The 14,104-nt window shown below is 38.4% G+C and overlaps 1 protein-coding gene across 3 annotated transcripts in view; it reads right to left on the bottom strand.

The window, feature by feature from the left end:
* The window catches only part of ADAM2 (ADAM metallopeptidase domain 2), a 58,462-nt gene extending 44,666 nt beyond the window's left edge, over positions 1–13,796 (bottom strand). Inside the window, exons 1-6 of one of the 3 annotated variants that reach the window (XM_027766809.1) lie at positions 13,475–13,796; positions 12,813–12,889; positions 8,999–9,054; positions 4,919–4,997; positions 2,564–2,640; positions 1,976–2,144 (exon numbers count right to left, since the gene is read on the bottom strand). In XM_027766809.1, the coding sequence (XP_027622610.1) occupies positions 1,976–2,144; positions 2,564–2,640; positions 4,919–4,997; positions 8,999–9,054; positions 12,813–12,889; positions 13,475–13,529 (513 nt within the window). In that variant the 5' untranslated portion in view covers positions 13,530–13,796. Of the gene's footprint in view, positions 1–1,975; positions 2,145–2,563; positions 2,641–4,918; positions 4,998–6,180; positions 6,224–8,998; positions 9,055–12,812; positions 12,890–13,474 lie in introns of those variants that run through there. The other 2 variants (XM_006164735.1, XM_006164736.1) reach the window with 2 other exon arrangements.
* Positions 13,797–14,104: the final 308 nt, after the last annotated feature.

Below are 14,104 nucleotides of genomic sequence, written 5' to 3'. Positions count from 1 at the left end.
CTTAAAAAACAACTGCCCTCCACTGTCTGTTCTCCATACTCTCACTGGTACTAGGCTATCTGTTTTATCCACTTCACTAAAGAAATCCTTCCATTATTTTCCCATTACAAAACGGGTAATGTGTATTATTAACATATCCTTACGGTGTTCCCTGGATGAGACGAACATTTAAATTGGTGAACTTTTAGTAAGTCATATTTCCCTCCTTGATAATTTGAGTAAACCTCATGCAATTGGTTGAAGGCCTTTTTAGAATAAAGAATATCTCCTAAGCAAGAAAGAATTCTGCCAGCAAACTGCTTTGGACATGTTCTGCAACTCTACTTTGGATCACCATTCTGTCACCCTATTTTATAGATTTGGGATTTACCAAGCTTCCACAATCATGAAAACCAATTCCTTAAAATCTCTCTCTCTCTGTGATATTTATTATAGATCTGTCGATTGATCAATTGATCTATCTAGATAACCATCTTCCTATTTGTTCTGTTTTTCTAAAGCACTCTGACTTACGTGGAGGTTAGATGGAGATGGGGTTCAGTTTTATGTTTGTTTGTTTTTAAGAGAGATTTTTGCTATAGGGCACATGTACTTGCCAGAAGACAGAGGGAGACAGGAAGTGAGAAATCACCCACTAAGGTTATGGCCACACCACAATCTCTTCTCTTCCATTTTCATCCCAGGATTTGGGGCATGCACACACACACAAATCTGGCATGAATTTTAAACCACTGGGTCTGGGACTTGAACCATGGTCAACTATGGGAGTCTAGCAATGTAACCATTATGCTATCTGCTGATCCTGGATATGGAGTTCTAAAGAAAAAGAATCTTGAGACCAGCAGATGGCATAGCAGTTACACCTCTGAACTCCCACATGATTGATCGCAGTTCGAGTCCCATACCTAGTGGCTTGAAAATCAGGGCAGGCACATGTGCATGCATGACCAAGATTCTGGGAGGAGAAAGAATTATGAAGTGGTTACCTCCCCTAAGAAGTGATTTCTCATTTTCCTCGCTCACTGTGTCTGTCTCTCTGGTGAGCACACATACCCTAAGGCAAAAACCTATTATTTTTTTTTTCAATAAAGGAAAAGAATCTTAAGCATGAATCTTCTGAAATGGTTATGGATTTTCTAGAATTGGAGGTCTAATTGTTTCATATTTAAAGACACTACTGAGGGACCAGCAGTAGGCATAATGGTTACATTGCTGGACTCCCATGTAGTTGACTATGGTTTGGTGTTTTAAAACTCACGCAAGGCATGTGTATATGTGTGCTCAAAATCCTGAAGAATGGAGGAGAAGGGATTATGACATGGTCATCCCCTCTGGGGGTGATTTCTCACTTTCTATCTCTTTGTTGCTCTCTGTTTCTCTGCCTGATGGCAAAAATCTCTCTCTAAAAAAACTAAATAAATGAATGAAATGAAGGCACTGCTGAAAAGAGTACTGCTAGTCCATGGTGTGACAGGCAACAGAGATATAAAGATCATCGCCACTGGATATTCCTAATAAGATGGACAAAAGTCTAGGTGACATTATATAAGATACCTTCAAACACTGTTTTCAAACTAACAAGTAAAATGTAATTTGCAACTCCTAATGTTGCAGACCAAATGGGAAAAGAAAAGGATGAAGTCTATTTGAATTCTTTGTTCATTAAAACCTGAAAACCTCTATGTATACTTTGAAAGGAATGTGTTGTTTTGAAAGAAATCTTTATATCCTACAACCGTAGAGCTGAGCTTGTTTAACTCTAAACCCCACATCTCATCTTGTTATTGGGAAAACTGGTTTGCAAGATATGACACAAGTTATAAAGTTTCTGATATATACAATGTATTCATATATATGTGTATATATGTGAGTGTGCATGAGTGTGGAAATAAATAATTTGTTTACCATAAAAAAACCACAGTATACATATTGGTCTGTAGTTATGCCTATACAGTCTGCTCAGTTAATTGCCTACCTGTACACTTTGTATTTTATAGGGAAGATCTCTTGACTCTACATCCTTCTCTGTATATAAAGAAAACTGTGCATTCTTATCCTTTACTTGATAAATCACATGTTCAAAACCAATGGAAGCCTCCAGAGGTTCAATTCCATAACTAATATTTTCAAACTGTAGTATGCCCCTACAAATTTTAAAACAGTGAATAAATAAAATAATATTTTAATTATTATTTAAGTGTCAACAAAATACTACTTTGCTATTTCACTTCTTACTCCTATACAGATTATTTTCAACCTTAGTCTTAGATGGGAAAGTAGGAAAAAGTTACTCGGTCTTCACAAATTGATAGAGTGGCACTGAATGGTAGTGCTATTGGAACTTGCCTAGCCATTAATATTTCATGTTCTCCAAATATATCAAAAATCTTAGTCTAGCATAAGGGTAAGAGCCATTATAAATATACCCATTCTATGTTTTTCCAACAGCAGTTTGCCACAGTAGCCATGCCACACTACAAATACCATTAAATGCCATTTTAAAAAAACTTAAATTTCCATGTAAATATTCCATTTATTAATCTATAAAACTATGTATCACAACCTGAGTCCAGTACATGTGCTAACGATCACCATAGAATTTGGGTAACCTTCTATATACCCTTGGTAGTAGCAGAGCTCCTGAAAGAGAAAAATAAAACACATATATCCCTATTAGTATAACTTATGTTAAAGATTCTATTATCAACCATTTAAAGCATATATATTTTTTGTGTGCATATGTATTGAACACTCATTGTTTCCAATATAGAATTATAGAATTATATAAGATTATAAGATGAGTATAGGGCTCAGTTCTCCAAATTCATAGAGAATAAGTATATTTTCATCTTTTTAAATATGTTATAAATTAAACAGAACATTCCCAATTATTAAAATAAGCTAAAATTCATCAAAACTTATTTTTTCATATTCTTCTGACTTAATATTACATGGCAGAAAAAAGTATGAAAAATAATTATTTTCCAAACCATTTGAGTGTAATGGCAGAAAAAGAAAACTAAATTTTACTGACTTAAGGATGGAGGCCATGGTTTTCCAAAGTGCCTGGAAACTGAGATGCCCTATTCAAAAAAGGATGGAGGCACAGGATGAGGTTCCAAAATTACCTATGAGCTACTAACTCAGGTTCAATTTCTTTACTTATGCTTAAACTGAGAACATGGAAAAGGGATCCCACCCAAAGATCAGCATCACCTACCTATGGCTCTCATGGTCCCTCACAGGGATCCTGACAGCAGGCCTGACCATGGACCTACCAGATGATCAGCACACACTCTGACCAGACCAACTGGCAAAACTCTGCACCTGTGTAACTAGCCTAGAAGAGGAGACTGGAAGAGGTAACCACTATTCTTGTCTGTTAACTTTTTACTTTCAATCCTTTAGACTAGAGCATCCCATTTTCTCCTGGCACATCAAGATTTCTTTTATGAAATCTGCTGATAGTCTTATCAGGGCTCCCTTTAATTTGATGAGTTCATTTTCTCTTGCTGTTTTGAAAATTCTCCCATTGTCTTTGACTTTTGACAACTTAATTATAATGTGTTTCAGTGTAGACCTCCCTTGTGTTTAACCTATTGGGAGAATTTTTGGCCTCATAAATCTGAACTATAATAGAGTGACATATATTTGCCTATTCTTCAGGGAAAAAATTAGAACTGACCATTATTTCTTCTGTTAAAATTCTCACCTCTAAGGGCCAGAAGATTGTGTAGTGGCTACATTGCTGGAGTCTCACATGGCTGTGTCTTGAGTCCTGGAACTAGTGGCTTAAAACTCATGCAGGGCACATATGCATGCATGCCCAAGATTCTAGGAAGAAAATGGAGGAGAAAGGATTATGGCATGGCCATTCCCCTTGGGGGGTGATTTCTCACCTTCCTGCTCACTGTCTGTCTGTTGCTCTCTCTCTCCAGTGAGTGCATGTGCTCTAAGGCATAAACCTCCACCAAAAAAAAAAAAAAAAAAATTTTTTTCTCACCTCTGTAAGAATGCTTTAATTTCCAAACATTTGGTTGATTTATTATACAGGTATTAGAATGCAAACAGGGAACAAACAATACCATTTGTTAGGACAGGGCGAAGACATAAAAAAAATAACTTTTCGGGCATAGGTATACTCCCTGAAATTTTATCCATACTTCTCTATTATTTTTTACAACAAATTATAGACATTATTAAATGAAGTTCTGAGTGCTCCAAATATATAAAAATGTAATGTATTCCTAAATTTGCATGAAATTTTATGTGCATTTATCTGGCACTCTGACATTTCTCAGATAAGACTTGGAATTCTCCTTTTCTTCCTAGAATTAGCTTTCCTGATTCAAATAATGTTTTCTTTGTTTTTTAAATTTTAAGTATTTATGACATAAACAACTTCTACTGTCATAGGACATCATCATGAAACAAGTAGTTTAAGAAATAATCACTCATGTTTGTTTTGGTTAATCATCCACTTAATAAGGCTAAGTCAGTACACATCATCAAAGGAAGTGATTAAGTTTATGCCCAAACATAATCTCAACACTTTACTCAAATTACACGTGAATCACAGAGGACCAGCAGATGGTGTAGTGTTTACATCACTAGACTCTCACATGGCAAACCGCAGTTCAAGTCTCAGACCCCGTGGCTTCAAACTCATGCCAGATAGGTGTGCATGCATGCCCAACCTCCCAGAAGAATGGAGGAGAAGGGATTATAGTGTGGCCATCCCCCCTGGGGGGTGGTTATTCTCACTTTCCCTCTTACCATGTTTGTATCTCTCTCTCCAGCAAGTACATGTGCCCTAAGGCAAAAACCTCTTCAAAAAAACAAAACATAACAAAACAAAACAAAAAAACTATCACAGAAACTCATATGACAATATTAAAACAGAAAATGAAAAACATACCTGAAATTGTTCTTCAAAAGGTTGCATTATTTCTGTTCCATTATATCTATAAACTCTAAAATTAGAAGGTAAAAATTTCCTGTAAAATAAAGAAAATAATACATTTATTGTTTCTTAAAGCTTTGGTTTTGAAAGAAGATATTACTTTTATCTATTATAAGTAGGTAGGTTGACAGAGAAAAGAGAAATTTTCTGAATGTAGGAATTTTGTTCTTTGAGACCTGTCTTTACTCACTCTATTGCCACACTATCTTCCAACATGTTTTCCAAGCAGAGTAGGCAGGCTTTCACTTCAGTTATTTGAACCAGTTGCTATCCCTTTCTGGGATGTTCAGCATGATCTATTATGTCACCAAAATGTCACAGCTTTGCTTATACATCAACTTCTCATGGAGGCTTATCTTGACAAATCGACTTTTATATCAACTTTATTAAACATAAAAGCATAGGATTTCCAAAGCATACTCTTAATTTGCCCTAAATATTTGTCATTTATCACCTTCTAACACTGTTTCTCCTCCTGTTATTATATCATTAGCAGTCTCACCTATGTCTGCTTTCACAACAGAGTGGAGCACTTGTAAGAGATCATAAGGAGCTCAAAGTCTAAAACATTTACTCTCTTCTCCTTTGCCAAAAATTATACCGACTCTTGCCTTAAAGGGAAGAAACAAAGAAACAGCAACAGAACTAGTGCCATGCTGAGTGGGCATTCCACACAGTGTAGACCAAGACAGGACCTGGACGAGTCATGACACAGGAATGGAGGATTAATGCCCTCCGTTCTGTAAATATACGATTTGAGAAAGCTGCTGAGCATGAGTACACGTGACTGTGGACCTTCTAATAAAAAGCAGAGCTAGAAATGGCCTCCGCATTATGTGAAGGAAGGAAAAACATAAACCCCAGTTACTGTGGTCTGAATGTGCGTCCCTCCAAATGTCTGTGTTGAAACCTGATCACCAATATGGTGGTTTTAGGAGGTGAGACTCTAGGAGGTTGATTAGTGCCCTTATAAAAAAGGCCTCAGATGTGTGCCCAAGATCCCAGGAGAAGAGAGGAGAGGGGATTGTGGTGCGGCTATCCCCCACACCCCCCGGGGGATGATTTCTCACTTTCCCTCTCACTGTCTTTATTTCTCTATCTTTGGTGAGTGCATGCACCCTATGGCAAAGACCTCTTTAAAAAAGAAGAGAGGCCTCAGATAGATGAACTGATTCTTCCACCATATGAGGACATGGCAAGGGGCATCAGCTACGAACCAGGAAATGGCCTTTGTCAGGTACTAAATTCACATGCTCCTTGATCTTGGATTTTCCAGCCTCCAGAACTGTAAGAAATAAATCTCCGTGATACAAGTGATAAAAGGGGGATATTAAATTTAAGTTGATGTCTCCAAAATCAAATCAAGAATGTTAATCCTTGGTTAAACCCATAGCCTGGTGGTTCAAGGCTCTGGATCCCACATGGTCAACTGTGGTTCAAATCCTGACTCCAGAGGCTTTAAAAATACACTGAGTGCATGTACATGCCCAAATCCCTGATGGAGAAGTAGAGGGAAAAGGATCGTGGCATGCATGCCCCACTGGGGGGTGCTTTTCTCCCTCTATCTCTGTCTCTGATTAGTATATTCACCTCTGACCATTAAAAATAAATGTAAAAAGGAATGTCAATCTTCAGGTTGGAAAATTATACAGAGTCCTTAGAGGTATAAAAAGAAACACATAACAAGCCTATCAAACTATAGCATAGAAAAAGATATTGGAAGTACTCATGGGAATTTGCATGACTTTAAATGTCCTAATGCAAATCCTTTCCTTAAATTGTCAACAATATGTGTTAATGTGTTAAAACTGATCTTCAGTGCTGTAATTACATGTGTTTGGAAGCGCTCAGAGACTGTGGTGTTGCTGTGAAGAGGCAGAGTTTGGTGCTGCCCCTGCACACAGATGTCACGGTCGCTTGACAGTGGAGGTAGGGTCACTCTGTTCATGTATAAACTGGCCATATCTGAGACTAACAAGCTGCCAACCTATCCTGGGTAGGAGCTGGCAGGGCTTGAAGAGACTAGTAACAATGGTCTCTGAAGGCTTCCCCAGTTCACCAGCAAGGGCGACCCATGGCTCTTTCTTTTGTCCTCCTGCCTAAGGATTACATAATCTCGTCTGTAGTATGTAAAAAAGTAAAATTTTTTTTTTCATCCTTGATTCCCTATCTCTAAAGCAAAATATACAGGAAACAAGAAATGGAAAATTATTTGTTGATGATAACATGTATGTTGATGTGCTTGATTGAGTCAAAATACAGTGTATTCTGGGTGGAAAATCTCATTTTGTATAATATAATGATATATAATAAATGAATGTAAATAAATAAATTTAAATTAAATAAAGTAAAAATGGTGAAAGCTTTGCATTTTACTTTGATTATAGATTTTGTCACTCATAAATAAAATGCTTGCTTTCTCATATGCTACTTGTTATTACTTTTTTGCTATTTTGTAATCATGTTTTGAAGTGTTTTGAGCCAAGAGATATTTCACTACTACTGAAGTTACAAATAGTTGATGCTTCTTCAGAGAAGTATTTGTACTGATGTTCTAATTTTATTGTGTTAGTCATGAAGAATGTAGTTACTATTCAAAATATTTTTTGTTGCAGTATGTGATCATTTTTGTTTAAATGCCTTTTGATTGCTTGTGTGCAAGAAAACACACACACACATACACTTTATTTGTAAAGTGTATAATAGGTGATGCATCAATTACACAACTATTTATCGGATTGCATATTCTTTTTTTTTTTTTTGGGGAGAGATTTTCACTGTAGGGCGTGTGCGCTCGCCAGACAGACAGAGAGAGACATAGAGACAGAAAGCGAGAAATCACCCCCCAGGGGGATGGTCACGCCGCAATCCCTTCTCCTCCATTCTCCTCTCGGGATTTTGGGCACGCACGCACACGCGCCCGGCGTGAGTTTTAAGCCACCGGGTCCGGGAACCGAACCGCGGTCGACTACGTGGGAGTCCAGCGACATAGCCATTACGCTAACTGCTGGTTCCCCGGATTGCATATTCTATGCCTTTCTATGAATATAAAAAAAGAGCAGGTCAGCTCTGTAACATGGTGGTTAAGGCACTGGATCCCACATAGCCAATTGCACGGTTTGAGTTCTGGATCCAAAGGCCTAAAAAAATCCATGCTAGGTATGACCAGCAGATGGCACAATGGGTATGTCACTGGATTCCTGTGTAGTAAACTGTGCTTTGAGTCCTGTACCCGGGTATGTGTGCTTGCATATCCAAATTCCAGAGAGGAGACTGGAGAAGAAGTGATTGTGGAGTGGCCATCCCCTCAAGGGGGGTGATTTCTTGATTTCAGTCTCTCTCTCTCTATGGTGAGCACATATGCCTTATAGCAAAATTCTCAAAAGTAAACAAACAAACAAACAAACAAACATGCCAGGTGTGTGTATGTGTACCTAAAATTCCGAGGGGAGAATGAAGGAGAGAGAACTGTAGCAGGGTTTTCCTCCTTAGGGGCAGTCATTTCTCACTTCTCCTCTCTGTCTCCCTCTGTCTATGGCAAACACACATACCTTATGGCAAAAACCAAACAAACAAACAAACAAAAAACAAAAACAAACCACCTAAAAAAAAAAAAACACCTAAAAAAAAAGCAAAAAGAAGCATGAGAAAATTTAAAAAATACAGTATGTGATTCCTGCCATCTAAGAACATGCTATGCTCATTCAAATGCAAGTTGAATATAAGAAAAGTTGGAAATGAGCCATATTTATATTTTCAGAAAAATAGAAAATGATCAAGATTGGTCCTCCATGAGACCTCATGCACAAATAGAAACCTGGCACCAGCGGGATGAGGCAGAGGGGGGCAGGTGCTATGGATTCAGGTTCTAGATATTGATTAATATCGTCAAAGATGTTTGGCATAAAGTAAGAGACACATGAACAGTCAACCAAAAAACACCTTCAAATTCAAAAATCATCACATTCTGGACCATTACACGTTATGATTATAACTAAAACAAAAGGAATTGATGAAATAATAAGCATCACCTACTTTTGCGTTAGCCTTACAGCGTATATTTTCTCTTTAATTTCAATGTTGTAGGACACCTGGTAGGAGAGTACATTAGAAAGACAAATAGAATGAGAACAAAGTTGCAAAGAGTAACCACAGTTTTACATTAGTAAGAACTGCAATGAATACTGTACAAGAAGCAAATTTAGAATGTGAAGTTGATTTTCTCTCAATGGAATTTGGCATTAAAATTCAAGCTTTCAAAGTAAATACAGTGGGTAGAAGACTTTGTTTTTCTCTTTTTCTCAAATTTTAAATTTGTCCACTAATATAGAAGCTGGAAAATAAATGATTTATGTTAATGCTGCTATAATGAGATCTGTGGACTTACTGGAGAGAGACAGAGGCAGGGGGATTGAGAAAGCACCCTCTGGGGGATGGCCACACTGCAACCCCTTCTTTTCTTTTCTTGTCTGGGATTTTGGACATGCATGCACATGTGCCTGATGTGTTTTTCAAGCTGCAGGGTCTGGGACTCCAACTGTGTAGCTGGCCATGTGGGATTCAGTACCTTAGCCACTGCCCTGGGCTGGTCCATGGTTTTTAAATTTATGTATGTATGTATGTATGTATTTACCAGAAGATGCATGTGCTCTCCACCTGGCATTTTTTTCAAGCTGCCAGGACCAGACTCAAACTGTGGTCAGCCTTGTAGGATCATCTCCCTTAAGCACTACACTATGGGGCTGGCCAATAAATGACTTTTCATCCAATACTTTAACTTAATAAAGATTTAGACCACTGCAATACTTATTTACTGTTAAGTAAAGCAAGTCAGAAAATGAAAGAGGGGCATCGTATGTCCCCACTCAGTATATACCAAATGTCTGCACTCCACGGCAGAAACTGAAATATTGTACGATATAAAGGCGTGGAGAGCAACTGAGGTACCAGAGACAGGGTGGGAGGAAGGTGGGGACAGCAGAGGGTGAGAAGGAGGGAATCAAGAGGGAAACGAAAGAAGTAAAACAAACTCAAAAGAGAAAATCATCTGTTGAAGACAGTAGGTATGGTAATATTTTTGATTGGACCAATATTCAGTGTATTATGGATGAGAAAATTCTTTTTTTTTTTTTTTTGTGAGAGACTTTTGCTATAAGGCATATGTGCTCACCGGAGAGAGACAGAGACAGAAAGTGTGAAATCAGCCTCTGGGGGGATGACCATACTACAATCCCTTCTCTTCCATTCTCCTCTTGGGATCTTGGACATGCACACACATGTGCCTGGTGTAAGGTTTAAGCTGCCTGGTCTGGGATTTGAACCACAGTGAACTATGTGAGAGTCCAGTGATAAAACCATTATGCCATCTGCTGGTCCCTAGAAAATTCATTTTGTATGTTGTAATGATATACAGTGAATGAATATAAAATAAATTTTTAAAAATGGATGGAATAGAGTTAAATTATTCAATAGAAAATACACGTAGTAGTACAAAGAATTAAAAACCTGTACTGTGTACTATTTATAATTTTATAAAATTGGTTCAAAGCTTGAAGACAATCTCATTGATCTACTTTATGTATTTATTCATTTATTTTCCAGAGGTTGCGAGAGAAGAGAGATACAGAGATAGAGAGAAAATGACAAAGCACTCCTCTATGGGAAACAGTCACATTGAGATCTCTCCTTTATCTTTCCCTTCTTTTGGGATTTTGGGTACACATGCACAAGTACCTGGCATGTTTTCAAGCCACCAGGTCCAGGATTTGAACTGCACAGTTAGCCATGTGAGACCCATCTGCCTTACCACCATTCCACCAGTTGGTGGTATTTTATTTTATTTTTTAATTTTCAGAGGGTACATGTGCTCACCAGAGAGAGAGAGAGGGAGAGAGAGAGAGAGAGAGAGAGAGAGAATCCCCCAATTGAGCATGGTCACATCAAAATTCCTTCTTCCACTTTTACCCACTAGGCTATGAGGGCTGGCTCAGATCTATCTTATTAATATGAAGATTAAAAAATGGTATCTAACAAATGGACAACTTAGTTTCCATAGGTCAATTTTCAGAGCCTTCCTATCTTTGCATGGAGGGCCTTTCAATCCATGAGGATGCAATATATAGCCCAAGATTAAGGTCTTTTTTTTTTTTTCTCTTGTTTTATTGTCTTCAATAAGAAAGTTTAGCTTATGTTTGTTAGATTCATTTACATTTAGATTTTTATGCAGTGTAAAGGATATCTTTTTAAAAATAACATATGTAATTTTTTTGTTTTCCAGAATATAAATACTTTTGTGTTTTAATTTTGTTTTCTGAGAACTTGCTAACTTATTTATTAATTCTAATATTCTCTAGAACAGTGTGGGTTTTATTTTGTATAAAACAATTTCTTTTCTTTCTTCTTCTTCTTTTTTTTTTTTTTTTTTTTTTTTTTTTTTATATATTTTTGCTATAGGCACCATGCACTTGCTGGAGAGACAGAGAGAGACAGAGAGACAGAAAATGAGAAATCACCCCCCAGGAAGGATGGCCATGCTGTAATCCCTTCTCTTCCTTTCTCTTCTCAGGATTTTAAGCATGTATGCACATGTGCCTGGTGGGAGTTTCAAGCCTCCAGGTCCAGGATTTGAAGCATGGTGGGCCATGTGGGAGTCCAGCAATGTAACCATTACATCCTCTGCTAGTCCCATGTATAAAACAATTTCTTCTGTAAATAATGACATTATTTCTTCCCCTCCAATTATTATGTCTATTTGTTGTTTTTGATTTTCTATTTGTTTTTCTAAGTACTGGTTAGTATTTCTAGGTTGCTGATAAGCAGAAAAAGCAACAGCGGGCATCCATGTCTCTCTACTGGTCTCTAAGGCAAACTTTCAATATTTCAACTTCATGTACATTTTTAAAGGCATTTTGGGGCCAGCAGGTGGCATTGGGCTCCCACATGGTCAACTGCAGTTTGAGTCCCGGACTTGAAATTCACACCAGGTGCACAGGCATGCGTGCCCCAAATCCCAGGAGAATAGAGAAGGGGTTACAGAGTGGCTATCTGCTCTAGGAGGGTGATTTCTCACTTTCTCTCTCACTGTTTCTGTCTTTGCAGGGAGCGCACATGCCCTATGGCAAAACAAACCAACCAAAAAAACTTAAAAAAAAGACTTTTCAATTTCTCTTTAAGCCACCACTGATTATTATTTTTAATTATTATATCTTTCCAGCATATAAAAACATAAGAATATTAAGCAAAATATCATGCCACCAATGTCTATATTTAAAAAAAAATGTAGGTATTTGAAAATGATTGCAAACCCTCCCAGCAGCCCTGTCATGATTATACTGCCTTTCTTCTACCTCAGCAAACCACCATCCTGAGTTTCAGGATCCACGTGTATTCTCATACCTATACTAATTATGTTTATTTAAAAAATAGTTTGTTTTGCATAAATTTAGATATTACATAAACTTTACCCTTCTAAGAGTTATGTATTTTTTGTGAGGCTTAAATTACTGACTCAGTAACACTATACAAATATTTGTCTTCGATGGCCATGCTGCAATTCCTTCTCCTCCATTCTCCTCGTGGGATCTTGGACACACACATATGCTTTGTGTGAGTTTCAAGCCACCGAGTCTGGAACTCCAACCATGGTTGGCTATGTGGGAATCCATCAACCTAACTACCTCTCCATCTACTGGTATGATACTTGGGTCATTTTCAAGAGGTCTTTTCCACTCAAAAAATGGAGTATAAACATAAAATTCAGGAAGTGCTCATGGGTGAGAAATGGCAAGTTAACTTCTTAGGAACAAAATATCCACATGATTTTTAAATCATGAACAATGTTAGCAGTTACCTGTGTTTCAACTCCGTCAGTTGTCACAGACCCTGTTTTCTCTGGAACCACAATTTGCACAAATAATTTTTCAGAATCTGCAAGATCGAAGTGTTTTATTAGAGCCACACTCACGGCTTCCCAGTTTCTTTTAGTATCTCCTCATCCACACCCATAATCTGTATTCTGTCCATCACCTCTCACTTTTCCTATCTTTTCAATTACCCCTAATTTCCATTTCTTTCTAGAATTTCAAGAGCTTTTAAGTAGACAGAGGTATATTGTTTTAGGAATACTGTCCTGCAGATGGACTCTGCTAACTGGGGGGCACAAGTCTCAAGCTCTCAGGACAAGCAAATCCATGTATTCTGGACTCTCCCCCCCCCCAACTGGAGAGTTCAGAGCATTAAAAATGCAGAGCGGGATATAAACCTCTTCCAGAGAGGGATCCACTTGAGCTAGGGTACCTCCCACCTCTCCTAGGGTCGCAGGACTGAAGGGGAAGCTTCTGGCCTTGGGGTGAAATTTGTCTAGGGTAGGTTACAACGTGGGGGTGGACGCAGGTGAGCAGAGTTAGAACTCGTGTGGGACAGTGGTCCCCGGGTTTGTCCAGCCCAACTTGGAAGCCAAGGAAAAGGAGAGCTGACGCCCACAGACTGTCAGGGAGGGTTTTTCCCACTTACCATATTCTGGTTGGAATCCCCGGACCTCACTGAGCAGAAACAGGATGAACAACATAGCCTGATGTCCTGAAGTCCAGCCAGAATCCTGGCAGTTGGCCGACCAGAGGGCAGTTGGGAGCGCGAGGTGACCCTTCCAGGCCGGCACGCACCCTGCAGGTGGCGGGAGACTGAGTGCGGAGGTGACTAGGCGGGCTGGGAGGTCTGCGCGGAAGAACCAGGAGGTCTTGGCCGCCTTGAAGAAGGATTCTGTTGCCTCTATACCTGTTAGATGCAAAGAAAACCAAAAATGAATAAGCAAGCAAGGAAGAAGAAGGAAGGAAGGAAGGAAGGAAGGAAGGAAGGAAGGAAGAAAGAAAGAAAGAAAGAGGAAAGAAAGGAAGAAAGAAAGAAAAAGAAAAAAAGAAAAAAAAGAGAAGAGGAGAAGAGAAGAAAAGAGAAGAGAGAAGAGTAGAATGAATTCCAAAAGGCAGGGTTGAAGAAACGACTAAGAAACAGAAAGATTTATGTACATTTTAAATAAACCTTTTTTATTTTAAATTTTTTTCCTGTAGGGTACGTGTTCGACCCAGGGAGGAAAAAAGAGACAGAGAGAGAGAGAAAGAGAAGGGAAAGTGAGCCATCATCACCTCT

The sequence above is a fragment of the Tupaia chinensis genome, unplaced genomic scaffold (assembly GCF_000334495.1).
Source record: "Tupaia chinensis unplaced genomic scaffold, TupChi_1.0 Scaffold143705_1, whole genome shotgun sequence".
Classification (NCBI taxonomy): Eukaryota; Metazoa; Chordata; class Mammalia; order Scandentia; family Tupaiidae; genus Tupaia; species Tupaia belangeri.
The sequence above is the reverse complement of the archived record's forward strand: the minus strand, read 5'-3'. Positions and strand labels throughout refer to the sequence as shown.